Source organism: Lucilia sericata, unplaced genomic scaffold (genome assembly GCF_015586225.1).
Source record: "Lucilia sericata isolate MDLA Ls3-8-SP2 unplaced genomic scaffold, ASM1558622v1 Contig000842F_arrow, whole genome shotgun sequence".
Lineage (NCBI taxonomy): Eukaryota > Metazoa > Arthropoda > Insecta > Diptera > Calliphoridae > Lucilia > Lucilia sericata.
The window spans coordinates 83917-108730 of record NW_023994834.1 but is presented as its reverse complement, the minus strand read 5'-3'; the positions used below and the strand labels follow the sequence as shown (position 1 = coordinate 108730).

The window sequence follows — 24814 nt, the reverse complement described above, 5'->3', positions numbered from 1 at the left end:
TCAATTTATAGAAAATTTTCGATATATCCTTAATTTGTAGAAAATTTTCGATAAATCCTTAATTTATAGAAAATTTTCGATAAATCCTTAATTTATAGAAAATTTTCGATAAATCCTTAATTTATAGAAAATGTTCGATAAATCCTTAATTTATAGAAAATGTTCGATAAATCCTTAATTTATAGAAAATTTTCGATAAATCCTTAATTTATAGAAAATTTTCGATAAATCCTTAATTTATAGAATATTTTCGATTAATCCTCAATTTATAGAATATTTTCGATAAATCCTCAATTTTTAGAAAGTATTCGATAAATCCTCAATTTATAGAAAATATTCGATAAATCCTCAATTTATAAAAAAATTTCATAAATCTTTAACTTATAGAAACTTTTCGATAAATCTTAAATTTATAAGAACTCTTCGATAAATCTTCATTTTATAGAAAATTTTCGATAAAACTTTCATTTATAGAAAATTTTCGATAAATCTTCAATTTAAAGAAAATTTTCGATAAATCTTCAATTTATAGAAAATTTTCGGTAAATCTTCAATTTATAGAAAATTTTCGATAAATCTTCAATTTATAAATAATTTTCGATAAATCTTCAATTTATAAAAAAATTGCGATAAATCTTCAATTTATAAAGCATTTTCGATAAATCTTCAATTTATAGAAAATTTTCGGTAAATCTTATATATAGAAAATTTTCGATAAATCCTTAATTTATATATAGAAAATTTTCGATAAATCCTTAATTTATATGTAGAAAATTTTCGATAAATCCTCAATTTATAGAAAGTTTTCGATAAATCCTCAATTTATAGAATATTTTCGATTAATCCTCAATTTATAGAATATTTTCGATAAATCCTCAATTTTTAGAAAGTATTCGATAAATCCTCAATTTATAGAAAATATTCGATAAATCCTCAATTTATAAAAAAATTTCATAAATCTTTAATTTATAGAAACTCTTCGATAAATCTTTAATTTATAAGAACTCTTCGATAAATCTTCATTTTATAGAAAATTTTCGATAAATCTTTCATTTATAGAAAATTTTCGATAAATCTTCAATTTAAAGAAAATTTTCGATAAATCTTCAATTTATAGAAAATTTTCGGTAAAACTTCAATTCATAGAAAATTTTCGATAAATCTTCAATTTATAGAAAATTTTCGATAAATCTTCAATTTATAGAAAATTTTCGATAAATCTTCAATTTATAAATAATTTTCGATACATCTTCAATTTATAAAAAATTTTCGATAAATCTTCAATTTATAAAGCATTTTCGATAAATCTTCAATTTATAAAAAATTTTCGATAAATCTTCAATTTATAAAAAATTTTCGATAAATCTTCATTTTATAGAAAATTTTCGATAAATTCTAAATTTATAGAAAATTTTCAATAAATAATAAATTTATAGAAAATTTTCAATAAATACTTATTTTCGATAAATCTTCAATTTATAGAAAAATTTCAATAAATCTTCAATTTATAGAAAATTTTCGTTAAATTTTGAATTTATAAAAATTTTTGATAAATCTTCATTTTATAGAAAATTTTCAATAAATTTTCAATTTTTGATAATTTCTCGATTTTTAGAAATTTTTCAATAAATTCTCAATTTATAGAAAATTTTCGAGAAAAAAAAAAACGATTATTCGAAAGTCGATTTATTGAATGAACCCAAAAATATAACAACGATATCTGTTTGTAAAGTATGTTTATTCAGACGATAAGGCAACCTTATTTGCTATGTATTTAAAAACCAGTGTTGATGAACGAATTGCTATGGAAAAGTAAAACAACCGTTAATTATACGGATTTTAAATATTTGAATGTGTATATTCTTTAGAAGTTTTGATAAATAATTTATTAAATTAAGTAATTTATTAAATAAAGAAAACTTTTTCACTCACTTTTTTACTCTCTAATCAAAAAAACTTAATAATGTCAATAATTGTCACTTTAATTTTCTAACAAACATCGAATTTATAATAAAATCTATAAAAAGCTTAATTTGTCTAAATATGTTAAATTTAGGTTTTTTTGTTTAATTGGGCCAAACATTGAAAAACTATTTTTGATTCTTACACTCTTTTTCGTATTCCTCAAATAGTATGCCAGCCATGACACTTTGTGTTTGCAATTAATAATAATAACTGTTGTTTAAATAGTTAAACACTTTTAATTGTTATTGTTTAATGAATCATAAAGAGCAAAAAAGCGAATAGATAAAAACTTAAATGTTTGTTTATAGTAAATAAATATAAATAATTAAGTTTTATTTTTTTTAAATTAAATACTGCTCATCGATAAACAATAACAGAGACCGGCTAATTTACAGTTAAGCTAGGCTTATATTAAAAACAATACTCTTCCAAACCAAAGAAGATCTTGTACAGAGAGAGAATGACCAGAGTAGTACTTCGTATTTGATGAGTAAGTAGTCTTGGATTGATATTTATTGAAAGTGTATGATGATAATGATTGGTGTTGAATTTTTTTTATTTAAAGCTTTTGTTTGCTAAAAACATAGACTTGCAATCAGTCTAAATATAGACGTTGTCGTGAAAGGTTGTCTATAAAAACCCGTCAAGCGAAAACTTACGATCACAAATAAAACAAAAAAAACGAGCCCTAAACAAAGTTGACAATTTGTTTATAAACAGATAACATAATTATAAAGAAATAAATATTAAACAAAAATTATTTAAAGAAAATAAAACAATGTAAGTGTTTTATTAATTAATTAATTAAAAAAAAAAAAACTACGAATAGTATGCAAACATAAAATGTAAAACAATGTATTTCCTAAATGTGCTGAGTACCTAACCGCCTTTCAAAAAAGTACCAACGTCAGCGTTTTGTGTATGAGTGTTCTAAAAGACAATTGATAAGAAATAACAATAAATAAATTTTAAGCCAGAATTTTGCTAAAAATTTTGTTTTGGCAGTGTATTGGTTAATGAATAAAAGAAATGTGTAGTATTTTATAAATATATTTTAGACGATAAAGAAAGGAACGTGTGTATAATTTTGGAGATAAACACAACTCTGGTAAGTTTATGATTGGTGGCAACAATCAATCCCTTTTATATCCGCTTCCTTTTATGACATGTCTTGTCAACAAGTTTTCGCTGCAAAGTTTCAAAATCGCGGAAGTTGTGAAAATTTGAAGTGATCATTGATTTTCTTTAAATGTTTTTAAACTGGCGCGTTTTTTTTATGGAACTATAAAGCGTAACGTTACGAAAGTTAAGGATTATTTCATGCTTTCGACTAGGGAAACCCTATTGTTAGGTGTAATATGAGTGGCCAACTGTTCAGACCATTTATCAACGAGGTTTAAGGTCCTGTTTCTAGATAGTGCTCGAGCACTTTGAGTTAAAAATTTGTATTTGTTATTGTAACAAAAACAAACGACTCACACGGGAGCGAGAAACAACACAAAGGAAAGGAGGCACAAGGGGAGGGGGGGAAACAAAAGGGGGAGGCAGGGACGAGGGGAGGGAGCGCAAAGCGAGGGCCCGAGCAGCGAGCGAGCGAGCGAGCGATCGAGCGAGAGCGAGCTAGCGAGCGAGAGAGCGAGCGAGCGAGAGAGCGAGCGAGCGAGCGAGCGAGCGAGCGAGCGAGAGAGCGAGCGAGCGAGCGAGCGAGCGAGCGAGGCGAGCGAGCGAGCGACGAGCGAGCGAGCGAGCGAGCGAGCGAGCGAGCGAGCGAGCGAGCGAGCGAGCGAGCGAGCGAGCGAGCGAGCGAGCGAGCGAGCGAGCGAGCAGAGAGCGAGCGAGCGAGCGAGCGAGCGAGCGAGCGAGCGAGCGAGCGAGCGAGCGAGCGAGCGAGCGAGCGAGCGAGCGAGCGAGCGAGGAGCGAGCGAGCGAGCGAGCGAGCGAGCGAGCGAGCGAGCGAGCGAGCGAGCGAGCGAGCGAGCGAGCGAGCGAGCGAGCGAGCGAGCGAGCGAGCGAGCGAGCGAGCGAGCGAGCGAGCGAGCGAGCGAGCGAGCGAGCGAGCGAGCGAGGAGCGAGCGAGCGAGCGAGCGAGCGAGCGAGCGAGCGAGCGAGCGAGCGAGCGAGCGAGGAGCGAGCGAGCGAGCGAGCGAGCGAGCGAGCGAGCGAGCGAGCGAGCGAGCGAGCGAGCGAGCGAGCGAGCGAGCGAGCGAGCGAGCGAGCGAGCGAGCTAGCGAGCGAGCGAGCAGCGAGCGAGCGAGCGAGGAGCGAGCGAGCGAGCGAGCGAGCGAGCGAGCGAGCGAGCGAGCGAGCGAGCGAGCGAGCGAGCGAGGAGAGCGAGCGAGCGAGCGAGCGAGCGAGCGAGCGAGCGAGCGAGCGAGCGAGGAGCGAGCGAGCGAGCGAGCGAGCGAGCGAGCGAGCGAGCGAGCGAGCGAGCGAGCGAGCGAGCGAGCAGCGAGCGAGCGAGCGAGCGAGCGAGCGAGCGAGCGAGCGAGAGCGAGCGAGCGAGCGAGCGAGCGAGCGAGCGAGCGAGCGAGCGAGCGAGCGAGAGAGCGAGCGAGCGAGCGAGCGAGCGAGCGAGCGAGCGAGCGAGCGAGCGAGCGAGAGCGAGCGAGCGAGCAGGAGCGAGGAGCGAGCGAGCGAGCGAGCGAGCGAGCGAGCGAGCAGCGAGCGAGCGAGCGAGCGAGCGAGAGAGCGAGCGAGCGAGCGAGCGAGCGAGCGAGCGAGCGAGCGAGCGAGCGAGCGAGCGAGCGAGCGAGCGAGAGAGCGAGCGAGCGAGCGAGCGAGCGAGCGAGCGAGCGAGCGAGCGAGCGAGCAGCGAGCGAGCGAGCGAGAGAGCGAGCGAGCGAGCGAGCGAGCGAGCGAGCGAGCGAGGAGCGAGCGCGAGCGAGCGAGCGACGCGAGCGAGCGAGCGAGCGAGCGAGCGAGCGAGCGAGCGAGCAGCGAGCGAGCGAGCGAGAGAGCGAGCGAGCGAGGAGCGAGCTAGCGAGCGAGCGAGCGAGCGAGCGAGCGAGGAGCGAGCGAGCGAGCGAGCGAGCGAGGAGCGAGCGAGAGAGCGAGGCGAGCGAGCGAGCAGCGAGCGAAGCGAGCGAGCGAGGAAGCGAGCGAGCGGCGAGCGAGCGAGCGAGCGAGAGCGAGCGAGCGAGCGAGGAGCGAGCGAGCGAGCGAGCGAGCGAGCGAGCTAGCAGCGAGCGAGCGAGCGAGCGAGCGAGCGAGCGAGCGAGCGAGCGAGCGAGCGAGCGAGGAGCGAGCGAGCGAGCGAGCGAGGAGCGAGCAGCGAGCGAGCAGACGAGCTAGCGAGCGAGCAGCTAGCGAGCGAGCGGAGGCGAGGCGATGCGAAGCGAGGAGCGATCGAGAGCGAGCGAGCGAGGAGCAGCGAGCGAGCGAGCGCGCGAGCGAGCGAGGCGAGCGATCGAGCGAGCGAGCGACGAGCGAGCGAGCGAGCGAGCGAGCGAGCTAGCCGAGCGAGGCGGAGCTAGCGAGCGAGCGAGCTAGCGAGCGAGCTAGCTAGAGCGAGCGATCGAGCGAGCTAATCTATCTATCGATCTATCTAGCGATCTATCTAGCGATCTAGCGAGCGAGCTAGCTACAGTCTATCTCTCGAGCTATCATCTATCTATCTATCTATCTATCTGATCTATCTATCTATCTATCTATCTTCTATCTATCTATCTATCTATCTATCTATCTTATCTATCTATCTATCTATCTATCTATCTATCTATCTATCTATCTATCTATCTATCAGGGAAAATATCTGATATCACATGTCAGGGCCCTCTTTCTTTACAAAAAACATATAAACTTATCACACATTATTCCTACACTTGTCAAACTTTTTTGCGGACAGTCATTCAAGATCACGGATTTTGTCACAAAATTATTTCATTCAATGACTTTTATTAAGACGATTAAGTACTTTGATCTGACTTTCTTGAAATTTTGATTAATGTTATTTGTAAAATCTTTATCTCTTTAGCAAACAAACAATTATTATAACAATATTATTTATAATTTCAAGTGATATCTCTTTTAACCCTCCAAATTAAAAATAAAATTAACAAAATATATATAAAAAAAGAAACAATATCAATAATTCGTATCACAAGCAAAATCTGTCTAATACATGTTTTATTTTTATGGCGCCAGTGGTTTCGATTTGTTTAATAATTTTTTTTTTCGTACGCTTTTATTTGAAATCATCATCCATAGAACTGATAATTTAGCAATTAAAAATTATTTGCCAGTTTTTTTCATTTTTTTATTATTATTCTAAATATTTTTGCTAAATATATATTTTTTTTTTGGAATTTTTTAAGTTATTTTAATGGTGGGTTTTTTTGTGATCTTTTTTTTAAAAGATTGAAATCTTTTTGAAAAAATCCTCTAAAATGTGGTTTGGGTAGTGTTTTAAAAGTTTTGAACACAAAACTGAGTGACAGACAAGCAGATGGATGGACAGACATTCATTCACTTGTTAGTTATCTACTTCATCTTGTTCATTCGTAATAAATAAATTAATTGAACGTTTTTTTTGCTTCTTCTTCTGATATGAAACAACTTAAAAAGACATATTCAATTAACAAATTAAATGATTATTTTTTGTTTCTTTTCTTTTTATTTAGTTTTTTTTTATTTGATTTGTTCAAGAGTGGCTTTAAATTAATAAACAAAAATATTAAGTTTGTCTGTCTTTTGGTTTGTTGTTTTAAAAGTGAGATTTAATTTGGAGTCTTACAGTTGATTTACAGTGGGCCATATTTAAATTTAAGCGATTTTGGAATGTAAAGGATAAAATATGAGTGATCAGAAATCGAGGCTCAAGTAAAATTTAAATGTGTTTTAACGATGTTTTATGGATGTTAGAGACGATGGATTAAATCGACAAATCTGAGGATTTCCATTCCGAATATACTTTAATAGTTCTAAGAAGTACTATTTCATTTCTAGTTCAATTCTAGTTCAGTTTTAGTTCAGTTTTAGTACAGTTTTAGTACAGTTTTAGTTCAGTTCTAGTTTAGTTCTAGTTCAGTTCTAGTTCAGTTCAGTTCTAGTTCAATTCTAGTTCTGTTCTAGTTCAGTTCTAGTTCAGTTCTAGTTCAGTTCTAGTTCAGTTCTAGTTCAGTTCTAGTTCAGTTTTTAGTTCAGTTCTAGTCAGTTCTAGTTCAGTTCTAGTTCAGTTCAGTTCTAGTTCAGTTCTAGTTCAATTCTAGTTCAGTTCTAGTTCAGTTCTAGTTCAGTTCTAGTTCAGTTCTAGTTCAGTTCTAGTTCAGTTCTAGTTCAGTTCTAGTTCAGTTCTAGTTCAGTTCTAGTTCAGTTCTAGTCAGTTCTAGTTCAGTTCTAGTTCAGTTCTAGTTCAGTTCTAGTTCAGTTCTAGTTCAGTTCTAGTTCAGTTCTAGTTCAGTTCTAGTTCAGTTCTAGTTCAGTTCTAGTTCAGTTCTAGTTCAGTTCTAGTTCAGTTCTAGTTCTCTAGTTCAGTTCTAGTTCAGTTCTAGTTCAGTTCTAGTTCAGTTCTAGTTCAGTTCTAGTTCAGTTTAGTTCCAGTTCTAGTTAGTTCTAGTTCATTCTAGTTAGTTCTAGTTCAGTTCTAGTTTCAGTTCTAGTTTAGTTCTAGTTCAGTTCTAGTTCAGTTCTAGTTAGTTCTAGTTTCAGTCTAGTTCAGTTCAGTTCTAGTTCAGTTCTAGTTCAGTTCTAGTTCAGTTCTAGTTCAGTTCTGTCAGTTCTAGTTCAGTTCTAGTTCAGTTCTAGTTCTAGTTTCTAGTTCTAAGTTCTAGTTCAGTCTAGTTCTAGTTCTAGTTCTAGTTTCTAGTTCAGTTCTAGTTCAGTTCTAGTTCAGTTCTAGTTCAGTTCTAGTTCAGTTCTAGTTCAGTCTAGTAGTCTAGTTCAGTTCTAGTTCAGTTCTAGTTCAGTTCTAATTCAGTTCTAGTTCAGTTCTAGTTCAGTTCTAGTTCAGTTCTAGTTCTAGTTCAGTTCTAGTTCAGTTCTAGTTCAGTTCTAGTTCAGTTCTAGTTCAGTTCTAGTTCAGTTCTAGTTCAGTTCTAGTTCAGTTCTAGTTCAGTTCTAGTTCAGTTGTAGTTCAGTTCTAGTTCAGTTGTAGTTCAGTTCTAGTTCAGTTCTAGTTCAGTTCTAGTTCAGTTCTAGTTCAGTTCTAGTTCAGTTCTAGTTCAGTTGTAGTTCAGTTCTAGTTCAGTTCTAGTTCAGTTCTAGTTCAGTTCTAGTTCAGTTCTAGTTCAGTTCTAGTTCAATTCTAGTTCAGTTCTAGTTCAGTTCTAGTTCAGTTCTAGTTCAGTTCTAGTTCAGTTCTAGTTCAGTTCTAGTTCAGTTCTAGTTCAGTTCTAGTTTAGTTCTAGTTCAGTTCTAGTTCAGTTCTAGTTCAGTTCTAGTTCAGTTCTAGTTCAGTTCTAGTTCAGTTCTAGTTCAGTTCTAGTTCAGTTCTAGTTCAGTTCTAGTTCTATTTCAGTTCTAGTTCAGTTCTGGTTAAGTTCTAGTTCAGGTCTTGTTCAATTTTTTTGTAATTAGTTATTTGAAATTAAAGATTTCAATCCATAACTGACCTCAGTAGCCACAATAGGTCCTCTTTCGAAAATCACATCGATAAATATCTCTAAATGACAAAGTTTTTATGGTGGGTATATAAGTTTCGACATAGGCGAATACTTGTTGTAAATAATATTTTAAAAATTTGCATACGGGTTTTTAAGTTTTTCTTCCTACACATTTAATAATTCTCTAAAAAACTAACAATAGAAACGAGAAAAAACACACCTAAAACCATTAAGTTCAAACACAAAGCACTAAGACTAAACCCTTCCTTTTGAATGCACAAAAAACGTGAAAACCTGAGAAAAAAGAAGTGTTTGCAGCTTCTAAACCCGTATATGAATTTGGCGTCATACAGTCTGGTCCGATGGAAAAAGCATTTATTCGTATTCCTTTTTGTGTTTCTTTTCATGGGGTTTTCATTTTATTCTAAAGATCTTTTATGTTCACAAAATCCAACAATAACAACAAATACATGTAGTTATGTATTTATAAACATTCAGACATATCAAGTTGGTATGTCTGTTGGTTGGCCTGTCTGTCTGTCTGACTGACCTATCGCCAATTACACTTTCGTGTATGAGTGAGTAGCTTGGTGTCTATGGACGATAGTGTTTTAAATGACAACAAGAAATTGTTAAGAACATTAAAAAGTACAAGACGAAGGAGGTATGAAAGATATGAAAAAGAACCGACCGGACTGAACAGAAGAGCCTATTTCAATTCTACGCTTGCCATCACAATAATAACAATAAATCATTGGACATGCCAAGCCATGCCATATGCCTTAAGGACACAACACAAAAAAGGTGCATAAGTGTAGATACATGTACACGTACATACTCCAATATGAATGCAACAAATAAAGCAATTCTTGGGTTGTTTTATAAATTTTTGGCCACCGATTAAAGATTAATGTAATTTGAATTAAACTAGAAGAAGGACTAAAACTGAATTAGAACTGAACTAGAACTGAACTAGAACTGAACTAGAACTGAACTAGAACTAAACTAGAACTGAACTAGAACTGAACTAGAACTGAACTAGAACTGAACTAGAACTGAACTAGAACTGAACTAGAACTGAACTAGAACTGAACTAGAACTAGAACTGAACTAGAACTGAACTAGAACTGAACTAGAACTGAACTAGAACTGAACTAGAACTGAACTAGAACTGAACTAGAACTGAACTAGAACTGAACTAGAACTGAACTAGAACTGAACTAGAACTGAACTAGAACTGAACTAGAGCTGAACTAGAACTGAACTAGAACTGAACTAGAACTGAACTAGAACTGAACTAGAACTGAACTAGAACTGAACTAGAACTGAACTAGAACTGAACTAGAACTGAACTAGAACTGAACTAAACTGAACTAGAACTGAACTAGAACTGAACTAGAACTGAACTAGAACTGAACTAGAACTGAACTAGAACTGAACTGAACTAGAACTGAAACTAGAACTGAACTAGAACTGAACTAGAACTGAACTAGAACTGAACTAGAACTGAACTAGAACTGAACTAGAACTGAACTAGAACTGAACTAGAACTGAACTAGAACTGAACTAGAACTGAACTAGAACTGAACTAGAACTGAACTAGAACTGAACTAGAACTGAAATAGAACTGAACTAGAACTGAACTAGAACTGAACTAGAACTGAACTAGAACTGAACTAGAACTGAACTAGAACTGAACTAGAACTGAACTAGAACTGAACTAGAACTGAACTAGAACTGAACTAGAACTGAACTAGAACTGAACTAGAACTGAACTAGAACTGAACTAGAACTGAACTAGAACTGAACTAGAACTGAACTAGAACTGAACTAGAACTGAACTAGAACTAGAACTGAACTAGAACTGAACTAGAACTGAACTAGAACTGAACTGAACAGAACTGAACTAGAACTGAACTAGAACTGAACTAGAACTGAACTAGAACTGAACTAGAACTGAACTAGAACTGAACTAGAACTGAACTAGAACGGAACTAGAACTGAACTAGAACTGAACTAGAACTGAACTAGAACTGAACTAGAACTGAACTAGAACTGAACTAGAACTGAACTAGAACTGAACTAGAACTGAACTAGAACTGAACTAGAACTGAACTAAAACTGAATTAGAACTAAACAGCCGAACTTCTATAGAGGCCGAGTTTGCACGAAAACTGGATCTTTGGTGTGAAATGATTCAAGTTTTACCATGTCTCTTGAATCTTATAAAATTTGATTATATACCTTCTACCCTCAAAGGCCAATAACTTATCACACAACCCACTGCAACAACTGCCGGCCGGCAAAATATTTTCTTTTAACATCTCCAAATTAATAAAACAAAACAAAAAAGAAGGAAAAAAAATACAAAATTAATGCACTTGTATGGAGGCTCAAGTTAAATCAAACCATACAGCTGGTTAAAATATGTGATATCTTGGCTGAACAAACCTCGTCGGTATTTTCTAAATGCTCGCACTCGCAAGTAAGAATTCGATGTAGACAAGAAAAAAGGAACGAAGAGAGCCATTGAATAAACGGACCTCTCGAAAAAAATACCTATGCAAGAAAGTGTACCTATGAGCATTCATAAATACAAGTACGAGTTGTGCGTATGTATGCATATTTTGGAGGGGTTTTTTCTATATTTCTTAATACAGGTTCTCATGCCTTCTTTTTCTTTGGGTTGCCTGACAAACAACAAAATCTTGAAGGCGGTTGGTTGTGTTAACCTTTTTTTTTTTTTTGTTTAAACTCTTTTCTTAGTTGTCTGTTTTTTTTTTGGGTTTTTATTTTTTGGACAAAGTCAATAGCTGAGTGTGTGTCTGAGTGTTAAATGGTGAGACGTTTAGTACAATGAGCGCGATCGTTGAATGCAACACAACCACTTGAGAGATACAAAAAAAGATAATTTTGTGTGTTTTTTCGTGTTGTTTTTAAACTGCAATGAAGTACGTAAAGTATTGTTGTCGTATACTGGTAGATATTTTTTTTTTGCTTTTTTGTCATCCACATGTTAAAATTGAACAGCAATACACACCTGAAAAGACTTGACAGAGCAGCACCTGTTTCTCATGGAAATGATCATCGGCTAGGTACGACTTCTTCTACTCCAGTACTAGTTCAGTTCTCGTTAGCTCTAGTTCAGCTATAGTTCACTGTTGTTCTGGTTCAGTTCTAGTTCAGCTCAAGTTCAGTTCTAGTTCAGTTCTAGTTCAGTTCTAGTTCAGTTCTAGTTCAGTTCTAGTTCAGTTTAGTTCAGTTCTAGTTTCAGTTCTAGTTCAGTTCTAGTTCAGTTCTAGTTCAGTTCTAGTTCAGTTCTAGTTCAGTTCTAGTTCAGTCTAGTTCAGTTCTAGTTCAGTTCTAGTTCATTCAGTTCTAGTTCAGTTCTAGTTCAGTTCTAGTTCAGTTCTAGTTCAGTTCTAGTTCAGTTCTAGTTCAGTTCTAGTTCAGTTCTAGTTCAGTTCTAGTTCAGTTCTAGTTCAGTTCTAGTTCAGTTCTAGTTCAGTTCTAGTTCAGTTCTAGTTCAGTTCTAGTTCAGTTCTAGTTCAGTTCTAGTTCAGTTCTAGTTCAGTTCTAGTTCAGTTCTAGTTCAGTTCTAGTTCAGTTCTAGTTCAGTTCTAGTTCAGTTCTAGTTCAGTTCTAGTTCAGTTCTAGTTCAGTTCTAGTTCAGTTCTAGTTCAGTTCTAGTTCAGTTCTAGTTCAGTTCTAGTTCAGTTCTAGTTCAGTTCTAGTTCAGTTCTAGTTCAGTTCTAGTTCAGTTCTAGTTCAGTTCTAGTTCAGTTCTAGTTCAGTTCTAGTTCAGTTCTAGTTCAGTTCTAGTTCAGTTCTAGTTCAGTTCTAGTTCAGTTCTAGTTCAGTTCTAGTTCAGTTCTAGTTCAGTTCTAGTTCAGTTCTAGTTCAGTTCTAGTTCAGTTCAGTTCTAGTTCAGTTCTAGTTCAGTTCTAGTTCAGTTCTAGTTCAGTTCAGTTCTAGTTCTAGTTCAGTTCTAGTTCTAGTTCAGTTCTAGTTCAGTTCTAGTTCAGTTCTAGTTCAGTTCTAGTTCAGTTCTAGTTCAGTTCTAGTTCAGTGCTAGTCAGTTCTAGTTCAGTTCTAGTTCAGTTCTAGTTCATTCTAGTTCAGTTCTAGTTCAGTTCTAGTTCAGTTCTAGTTCAGTTCTAGTTCAGTTCTAGTTCAGTTCTAGTTCAGTTCTAGTTCAGTTCTAGTTCAGTTCTAGTTCAGTTCTAGTTCAGTTCTAGTTCAGTTCTAGTTCAGTTCTAGTTCAGTTCTAGTTCAGTTCTAGTTCAGTTCTAGTGCAGTTCTAGTTCAGTTCTAGTTCAGTTCTAGTTCAGTTCTAGTTCAGTTCTAGTTCAGTTCTAGTTCAGTTCTAGTTCAGTTCTAGTTCAGTTCTAGTTCAGTTTTAGTTACAGATCATTCATTACTACGTCCTATTGACTACAATGGACCCAAAGCTGATGACATAACGAACCTATGGGTAACAGTGTAACTAGTGTTTAGTTTATCGCACAGATGGAAATTATTGTTGGATTATTATGGCAAACGATTGTTTTTTCGTTCTCTTTTTTTTTTCTCCCGATCGCAGTAAGTTCGTAGAGATTCCCTGCTTCTCAAGATAATTGAAAGGTTTAACGAATGTATTTGTATATATATATGAATATTTTTTGAAAAATTCTACCTTTTTCTTTACTTCTTGAGAGCTGAGACAACTTTGGCTGGTCAACTTTGCCTCTTCAATGTATTAGTTCGATTTAGTTTTCGTTTATTTTCTTCTTTTGTTATTCGTTCTTTTTTTTTGGTTTTGTTTTTATGGTCTTCAGTCTAAGATAAGATATGCCAGACACGGTAGACATAGTGGCGACATGCTTTAGACTGAATGTCTTCTATGGTTGCTGCTTCTACCACAACCGTGCCAGCCCCTTCTGCCTTTGTGTTGCATGGGGTCTATCTCTGAAGTAAGCAAGCAACCTTTTTTTACATTTTTCAAAAGCAACTCCCCGCAGTTCGGGGTATTAGTACCAAATATAGTGCTTTTACTTTTGATTAAATAAATGACGAATTATTTCAAATCCTATTTTATATCAGTAATTTCGATTTAGATGTTGGCCTGTCGCTTTTCTAACTTTGTCGTAGAGTTTATAGTCTCTACTATAGGTCTCGACTAGTCTCTATACAGTAGCTTAGCCTATTATTTACAATCTCGACTATAGTTTAGTCTTAAGTCTCGACTCTAATTTAGTCTATAGTCTGGTGTATAGTTTAGTTTGAATTACAGATTTCCTGTGGTCAGTAGCCATGACTAGTCTATAGCTTAGTATAATTTTCGACTACAGTTTAGTATATAGACTCTACTATAGATTAATTCATAGTCTCAACTACAGCTTACTTTTTTTTCTGGACTATAGTTTGGCCTGTAATCCCGACTATTGTTTTAGTTTATAGTTTTTACTGGTCTATATCTTCGACTATAGTTTAGTACATAGTCTCGACTTTAATCCTGTCTAATGTCTGGACTATAGTTTAGTCTATAATCTTGATTATAGTTTGATATATAGTATAGACTATAGGGAAAGGGTTACATTAACTCCTTGTTGAACTATTGGGTTTATTAAGATTTCGGTTTGCTTCGGCCAGGCAAGACAAAGCAAATCTAGAAGAAGGTTTAGTGTATGGTATAATGACAGACAAACAGACGGACAGACAAATGTTTGGACGGACATATAGACAGACAGACTTGGAGACGACTTGTATAGTTTCTGTTATAGCTAGTGCGTTGTGGTCGTCATCGTTGTCGATATTGTTGTTGTTGTTATTATGTGGTAGTCAGTTGTTGTCTGCATCTAACAGATAAACCAAGCAACAGGCAACGTTCGTATGTTCGTTGTATTTTAGCCAAGGTTGGGTCTTTGAATTTATTTTAACTCAGTTGCGTTTGATTCGTTGTTAAGTTCACAGCATTTGCGCGTCGTTTTTAATACAAAAAAAAAACTAAAAAATATAAAAAAATTATAAAAAATAGTGACAAAAAGCTTTTCTATGTGCAGTTTTTTTTGGTTTTAGCTTATTTTATATAAAATGTGGGTATAAAATATTACACATTTCTTTTATGGCCAAAAAATTGTATAAAAAGTGCACAAAAAATACATTAATTTAAAACTGCATTAAAATAAAGTGACATTTTGTAATAAATTTTCGAAAATAAAATTAAATTTTTAAAGTGTTTATTGTTTTATTGTTTCTATCGTTTTAGATTTCTAACTTAAACAACAAATAATTTTATAAGAAAAAAAAAAAAATCCCCCGGAATATAACTTCATGGCTTTTCTTGGTAAAAACATTAAATTTCAATTAAACTATATGGAAAACCCCAAAACAATAAGTTAAATTGAGACAAGTGTAAAAAGTTTTGCTATAATTTTTGTTAAAAAATAATCTAGCAAACTTGGTTAAATCCTTCAATAGAGAAAAAGAAGTTTGGTGCTGCTGTTCCTTTTTGTTTAAAACCACAAACTAAATATTTATTATAAAATTTTTCTTGTTGTTGTTTTTGCCACATTACACGACATTATGATCCTAAGAAGTGTTTTTGTTTTTGCAATATGTCTACATGTTGGATTAACAGCGAATTTGCAACGTCAAGAGTTATCGGTAAGTACGTACCTTATATATATACATATATGAATATGTCTATGTTTGTATGTAATTTAAATATACCCGGTAGACTTACAAGGAGTCAATGTATCCCTTTTAGAAAGTTTATTTCATAATCTCTACTATAATTTAAGCTAATGTCTGGTCTATTGCATTGACTTCAATTTAGTTTAGTCTATAGAAAAGCCTATACACTAGGTTATAGATCAGACTGTAAAGTAGACTATAGTCTAAACTGTAGACTAGACTATTGTCCAGACTATAGACTAGACTATAGACTAGACTATAGTCCAGACTATAGACTAGACTATAGTCCAGACTATAAACTAGACTATAGTCTAAACTGCAGACTAGACTATTGTCCAGACTATAAACTAGACTATAGTCCAGAGTATAGGCTAGACTATAGTCCACACAATAGAACATGCTATATACCAGACTATCAGTCTAACTATAGACTAGGCTATAGTCCAGAGTATAGACTAGACTATAGTACAGACAATAAACTATACTATAGTCCAGACTATAGACTAGGCTATACAACAGACCACAGACTAGACTATCAGCCTGACTATAGACTAAACTATAGTCCAGACTATAGACTAGACAATAGTCCAGACTATAGACTAGATTATAGTCCAGACTAAAGACTAAACTGTAGTCCAGACTATAGACTAGACTATAGTCCAGACTATAGACTATCAGCCTGACTATAGACTAGACTATCAGCCTGACTATAGACTAGACTATAGTCCAGATTATAGACTAGACTATAGTCCAGATTATAGATTAGACTATAGTCCAGACTAGACTATAGTTCAGACTATAGACTAGACTATAGTCCAGAATATATTCAGACTATAGTCCAGAATATATTCAGACTATAGACTTGACTATAGTCGAGACTATAGACTAGGCTATATACCAGACTATCAGTCTGACTATAGACTAGACTATAGTCCAGAGTATAGACTAGACTATAGTTCAGACAATAAACTAGACTATAGTCCAGACTATAGACTAGACTATAGTCCAGGCTATAGACTAGTCTATTGTTCAGACTATAGACTAGACTATAGTTTAGACTAGACTATAGTTCAGACTATAGACTAGACTATAGTCCAGAATATATTCAGACTATAGACTTTACTATAGTCAAGACTATAGACTAGGCTATATACCAGACTATCAGTCTGACTATAGACTAGACTATAGTCCAGAGTATAGACTAGACTATAGTTCAGACAATAAACTAGACTATAGTCCAGACTATAGACTAGACTATAGTCCAGACTATAGACTAGACTATAGTCCAGACTATAGACTACAGACTAGACTATCAGCCTGACTATAGACTAGACTATAGTCCAGACTATAGACTAGACAATAGTTCAGACTATAGACTAGACTATAGTCCAGACTATAAACTAGACTATAATCCAAACTATAGACTAGACTATAGTCCAGACAATAGACTAGACTATAGTCCAGACTATAGACTAGACTATAGGCCAGACTATAGACTAGACAATAGTCCAGACTATAGATTAGACTATAGTCAAGACTATAGATTAGACTATAGTCCAGACTACAGATTAGACTATAGTCCAGACTATAGACTAGACTATAGTCCAGACTATAGACAAGACTATCAGCCTGCCTATAGACTAGACTATTAGCCTGACTAAAGACTAGACTATAGTCCAGACTATAGACTAGACTATAGTCCAGACTATAGACTAGACTATAGTTCAGACTATGGACTAGACTATAGTTCAGACTATAGGCTAGACTATAGCCCAGACTATATTCCAGACTATAGACTTGACTATAGTCCAGATTATAGACTAGGCTATATACCAGACTATCAGTCAGACTATAGTCCAGACTATAGTCAAGACTATAGACTAGACTATAGTTTCTATAGTCTATTGTTTAGTCCACAATATTTTAGAATATAACCTCGTTTATAGTCTATAGTTTAGACTCTAGTTTAAAACGTTTTCTAGACTATAGGTTTGTTCTAAAATAAATGTAGCTAATAGGTTCTTATTGCACCCCGAACTGCAAAGATACTGACTACATTTTAAATATATTTATTTCTATACAATATAATAATTCACACATGTATGTATCCAGACACTCAAACACAGATACAGATACTATGACTTCAATTTTAGTCTTGGCCATTAACATGTGTATCGAAAGAAGCCAGTAAGTTCAGAGCCATATCCAGTGCCAAAAGAAGTACAAATATTAGGGAGATCACCAATAGGTAAGGTCTTTAATATCACCATGACCAAAAATTAACTTTTTACCTCCGGCTCATTACATTGCCTCGTAAAAGTGACAGCCAATCATTAAAAAAAAGTTTGATCTATAAATGGCCGCGGACTATTTTTGACTCAGATATACATATGTACATATTTCGGACTATGCAGGATAACAAATCAAGAGAATAAAGTTGTTATATACTTTTTATACTCTAAGAAATGACGTCTACAGCTGGTGGCTCGTCTTAGATACCACCGAATTTCGGTTATACCCCTAATGTAAACATAAGCTCGACTACAAAAAAAAATATGCACTCATACAAAAACGTACATGCATACTTAATAATAAAATATTGTATGATTTATCCATTGACAAGTTTTCCAAACAGAATAAATAATGAATTATTACAAGTTCTGTGGAAAAAAATCAAATTTGAATTTAAATTTAGTGTACAGCGACATAATCTGGTCAAATGTTGAATGTAGGAAGGTCTGAATATTTCATATTTAAATTAAATCTAAAAACTCCAGCAGTCATAATTATAAAAGCAACAAGAACTTGGGATAATATTACTAATAATGCAAATAAGAGTTAACACATAAATGGCTTTCTTTAGAAGTTACTTTATGGTCCAGAAGTTTCGAACATTTAGAGAATTTAAGTGTAGAGCAGTAAAAGCGACTTTGAGGGTATCGGTTACTTAAAATTTTGACCTACACCAGCGATTTTAGATAATAATGAAAGCAAACATTTAGTGGTATCAAATTTTTCCTAATTGGGCATATCAATTATAAAAATCTGAGAAAAAGCTCTAAGAAAGAAATAAAGCAAGTTTATTTTTAAAATTTCGATTTTGTTCCAAGAATCAGCGATTAAAGGTTAACAAAGACTTACAGTGTAATAATTCCACTTAACTTGTTTTACTCTTAATCAGTGATGCCAAGTGTAGGGATTTTTCCCTTTTTGTAGGGATTTTTTTCAAAAATTTCACGTGTAGGGAAAAAGGGAAAGATTTCTTACTATTGTCAAATTGTAGGGATTTTTCAATTTCATAGTTTTTAACAACTAAAAATATACTCTTTCATGTATTAAACTTTTAAATTAAAAATGAAATCAGTTTTAAGTGTATCGTTAGTAAAAATTCCGCTTGTAATTTCTACAATATATGTACCTACATATCGCTACAAGACTGGCATAATCCAAAATTCGGCTTTCTTGAACTAAGGTCTTCAAAACATGCGACATACTAAAATCTTTCATATAGATTTATCAAATTTCAAATATGTCTATTATTTTCGATGTGAAATCGATTTTTTGTAAACGTAAAAACTAAAACCCACGTTTTTGTGAATATTAGACAACTAAAAATTTAATTTCAATTTAGATGAGAAACATATTAACCTCAACTATCTGAATCTGGATTTTTAAAACCCCTTGATTTGTTTAAAAGTTATTAAAAAATAGTTAAATGTCATTAAATATTCATATCCATTTTTCTTGAAACGACTTTTTGGATTATGCCAATCCTGTAGGGCGATATATTCTGACTCCTTATAGATAGAGTCGGGGGCTTAATGCAGTAACTCAGGATTGAAAAAATGAATTTAATGTTCTGAAAATTTATAAAAGTAAACCGCAAAAAGTAAACGCAAAAGTAAAATTTATTTAAAATAATTATTTTATGAAAATTTTTTTGTTGGAGGCACATAAAATAAATTTTTATCACGATTCGATATACTGCCATAAATTTTTCAATTGTTTTTTTTTTTTTTTAATCTTAACTGAAGAGTCAGGGTTGGAAGATTTGTATGATGTAAAATTGAAAGAAAAAAAAATTAAAATTTAAATTCTAGAAATTTCGTTCCTAAAAATTAAAAAAAAAAATACATACATATACATATATATATTATAAAACGGAGCTAATATTTTAGTTTTTGATGTTATTTTTGGAAAAAGTAGTGTAGGGAAAAATGTAGGGAAAATAAAAAGTGGGTGTAGGGAAAAAAGGTATTTTTTCTCATAAGCGTAGGGATTTCTGAAAAAAATCTCCTGGCATCACTGCTCTTAATGCTAAATGGAAAAGCCCCATAGAAAATTTCCCTGTTGCTATGAACTTTTAATGAAAAAAAAAACGTTGAAAGCTAATTAAAAAGACTTGTTAACTTAAAAAGATCTCTTAGATTGTAAATAGCAAAATATTTAACTTTAAAATACACTATATGTAGTTACTAATTGGAAAAGACATGGATATATACATTATTTATAATTAATATTAATATATTAGAAAATAACTATTGTCACTGGATTGTAAAATAATGATAGTAAGAATTGCTGTAATGTAAAGAATAAGAATTTCTTAAGAACTAAGATTAAGATCAATTAGTCTAGTCTAGTCCAGACTGTAGACTATAATCCAGACTATAGACTAGACCAAACTTTGGACTAGACTATAGTCCACACTAGACTATAATCCAGATTAGAGTACAGTCCCCATTAGACTAAAGTCCAGATTAGACTATAATCTAGACTATAGCCTAGACCATAGTCCACACTATATACTAGACCATAGTCCAGACTATAGACTATACTATAGTCCAGACTATAGACTATACTATAGTTCAGACTATAGTCTATAGTTTTACAAGTAGGCTTTACGCCAGACGATTAACTACACTATAGTCCAGTTTATAGACTAGAATATGGTCCAGACTATGGAATAGATTATCTAGACAATAGACTAGACTATAGACTAACCTATAGACTAGTCTAGACTAGACTATAGACTAGACTATAGACTAGACTATAGACTAGACTATAGACTAGACTATAGACTAGACTATAGACTAGACTATAGACTAGACTATAGACTAGACTAATAGACTAGACTATAGACTAGACTAGACTAGACTAGACTATAGACTAGACTATAGACTAGACTATAGACTAGACTATAGACTAGACTATAGACTAGACTATAGACTAGACTATAGACTAGACTATAGACTAGACTATAGACTAGACTATAGACTAGACTATAGACTCGACTATAGACTAGAACTATAGACGAGACTATAGACTATACTAATAGACTAGACTATACTAGACTATAGACAACTATAGACTAGACTATAGACTAGACTATAGACCTAACTTAGACTAGACTATAGACCTAGACTATAGACTATACTATATACTAGACTATAGACTAGACGAATACTGACTATAGACTAGACTATAGACGATACTATATACTAACTATAGACTAGACTATAGACCTAGAACTATAGGATAGACTATAGACTAGACGAATAGACTAACGATAGACTAACTATAGACTAGACTATAGCCTAGAACCTATAGACTGACTATAACTAGACTATAGACTAGACTATAGACTAGACTATAGACTAGACTATAGACTAGACTTATAGACTACTAATAGACTTAGACTATAGACTAGACTATAGACTAGACTATAGACTAGACTAATAGACTAGACTATAGACTAGACTATAGACTAGACTATAGACTAGACTATAGACTAGACTATAGACTAGACTATAGACTAGACTATAGACTAGACTATAGACTAGACTATAGACTAGACTATAGACTAGACTAGACTAGACTATAGACTAGACTATAGACTAGACTATAGACTAGACTATAGACTAGACTATAGACTAGACTATAGACTAGACTATAGACTAGACTAGACTATAGACTAGACTATAGACTAGACTATAGACTAGACTATAGACTAGACTATAGACTAGACTATAGACTAGACTATAGACTAGACTATAGACTAGACTATAGACTAGACTATAGACTAGACTATAGACTAGACTATAGACTAGACTATAGACTAGACTATAGACTAGACTAGACTATAGACTAGACTATAGACTAGACTATAGACTAGACTATAGACTAGACTATAGACTAGACTATAGACTAGACTATAGACTAGACTATAGACTAGACTATAGACTAGACTATAGACTAGACTATAGACTAGACTATAGACTAGACTATAGACTAGACTATAGACTAGACTATAGACTAGACTATAGACTAGACATAGACTAGACTATAGACTAGACTATAGACTAGACTATAGACTAGACTATAGACTAGACTATAGACTAGACTATAGACTAGACTATGACTAGACTATAGACTAGACTATAGACTAGACTATAGACTAGACTATAGACTAGACTATAGACTAGACTATAGACTAGACTAGACTATAGACTAGACTAGACTATAGACTAGACTATAGACTATACTATAGACTAGACTAGACTATAGACTAGACTATAGACTAGACTATAGACTAGACTATAGACTAGACTATAGACTAGACTATAGACTAGACTATAGACTAGACTATAGACTAGACTATAGACTAGACTATAGACTAGACTATAGACTAGACTATAGACTAGACTATAGACTAGACTATAGACTAGACTATAGACTAGACTATAGACTAGACTATAGACTAGACTATAGACTAGACTCTAGATAGACTAGACTAGACTATAGACTAGACTGTAGACTAGACTATAGACTAGACTATAGACTAGACTATAGACTAGACTATAGACTAGACTATAGACTAGACTATAGACTAGACTATAGACTAGACTATAGACTAGACTATAGACTAGACTATAGACTAGACTATAGACTAGACTATAGACTAGACTATAGACTAGACTATAGACTATAGACTAGACTATAGACTAGACTATAGACTAGACTAGACTATAGACTAGACTATAGACTATACTATAGACTAGACTAGACTATAGACTAGACTATAGACTAGACTAGACTAGACTAAGACTAGACTATAGACTAGACTATAGACTAGACTATAGACTAGACTATAGACTAGACTATAGACTAGACTATAGACTAGACTATAGACTAGACTATAGACTAGACTATAGACTAGACTATAGACTAGACTATAGACTAGACTATAGACTAGACTATAGACTAGACTATAGACTAGACTATAGACTAGACTATAGACTAGACTATAGACTAGACTATAGACTAGACTATAGACTAGACTATAGACTAGACTATAGACTAGACTATAGACTAGACTATAGACTAGACTATAGACTAGACTATAGACTAGACTATAGACTAGACTATAGACTAGACTATAGACTAGACTATAGACTAGACTATAGACTAGACTATAGACTAGACTATAGACTAGACTATAGACTAGACTATAGACTAGACTATAGACTAGACTATAGACTAGACTATAGACTAGACTATAGACTAGACTATAGACTAGACTATAGACTAGACTATAGACTAGACTATAGACTAGACTATAGACTAGACTATAGACTAGACTATAGACTAGACTATAGACTAGACTATAGACTAGACTATAGACTAGACTATAGACTAGACTATAGACTAGACTATAGACTAGACTATAGACTAGACTATAGACTAGACTATAGACTAGACTATAGACTAGACTATAGACTAGACTATAGACTAGACTATAGACTAGACTATAGACTAGACTATAGACTAGACTATAGACTAGACTATAGACTAGACTATAGACTAGACTATAGACTAGACTATAGACTAGACTATAGACTAGACTATAGACTAGACTATAGACTAGACTATAGACTAGACTATAGACTAGACTATAGACTAGACTATAGACTAGACTATAGACTAGACTATAGACTAGACTATAGACTAGATATAGACTAGACTATAGACTAGACTATAGACTAGACTATAGACTAGACTATAGACTAGACTATAGACTAGACTATAGACTAGACTATAGACTAGACTATAGACTAGACTATAGACTAGACTATAGACTAGACTATAGACTAGACTATAGACTAGACTATAGACTAGACTATAGACTAGACTATAGACTAGACTATAGACTAGACTATAGACTAGACTATAGATTAGACTATTGACTTGACTATAAATTATATTCATATACAGATGTCATATAATAATCTCTTAAATAAAACCAATTTCACGGTTATAAATAATTCTTTTCTATGCTTCATATTAAATTTCTTCATTACAATTATTAATAATTTATTTAATTTGATTAGTAAAGCTTTTACTGCTAAACTAGATAATATAAACAGAAAGCCTATGCGATTTTTTATCCCCTTGAAATTTATTTTTAATAAAAATGAATGCTTTTTATTTATTTTATTATAATATAATATAAAAAAGCGAAATCCAAAGGTAAAAGGTATTGAAATGCTATTTCATATAAAATTCAAATCAAGTTCTTAACTACCAATATGTAGATACATTCAACAATTTGAGAGCCCTACCATATTTAGCACAGCTTCTTAAAAACTATATGTACGTATTAATGTGTATATCACATGCTTGTTTTAATGCATTGAGAGAATCAGCAAAAATAAAATAAGGAAAATGCAAGAAATATCCCATTTCAAAAACTGCTTACAAATGTTTGCGGTCAATCCTTTCAGTATTTTTTATTTTTTTTTTCTCAAGTATAAAAAATGTCATGTGATGCCCAAATGAACATGGGAACTTCATATAAAATGAAATATTTAAAAATGTTTTATTTTTTTGGTTATAAACCTCTAGTTCTTAAAGTATCTTGGGTACTTTTTTTATAAAAACCAAAAAAAAAAGAAGAATTAAGCGGCATCTTCAGTTGTTTCTTCCAGGGGTCTTAAATCTTTTTGCTCTCATTCAGGTGTTTAAAATTCATATGTATAGTACATACATACATACTACGTTCATATGTATAAAATATCTAGATACATGTATCTACTTACAATATTGTATACAACAACAAAAACAACAAAAATATCGACTATATCTAAAAGTATATACCAAGTATATAACAATAGCAGACAATTTGTAGTCTTTTATAAATTTGTTGCTGCTGACTCGTTGGCTCGCTCGAATCACTTCTGATACCTGGAATATTGAAGTGTTTTCTTAGGATTTGCACTTCTTCGTATTGGAATGAATATGTTGTGTGTGTCCGAGTGTCGAAAAAAAGTACGTACACATTTCGATTGTTATTTATTTACTTTTTTTGTTGTATTCTGTTAAAGTTTATAATTTTCACGGCTATATAACAATTGATTCATTAATGTGAAGTGTTAGGGACTTACAGCTATACACTTATGTATGTTGAATAATGGGGGAACAATTTGTGTGCATTTAAGAAGAATTAGAATTATAATATTTTTATTTGGAGTGTTAATTCTTCTACTATAATTTGTTTAAACTAGGAAACAGTCCGTACATAAGAAATAGATATTTGGAATTGAAGAATATTATATGGAAATTTTTTATATACCAATAAA

At 34.2% G+C, this 24814-nt stretch overlaps 1 protein-coding gene across 1 annotated transcript in view; it reads left to right on the top strand.

The window, feature by feature from the left end:
* The first annotated feature begins 2555 nt into the window (after positions 1-2555).
* LOC119608492 (SPARC-related modular calcium-binding protein 2) overlaps positions 2556-24814 on the top strand; it is a 39789-nt gene continuing 17530 nt past the window's right edge. The window contains 2 exon segments of the mRNA XM_037962937.1: positions 2556-3073; positions 14752-15149. Coding sequence (XP_037818865.1) covers positions 15069-15149 — 81 coding nt within the window. The 5' untranslated portion in view covers positions 2556-3073; positions 14752-15068.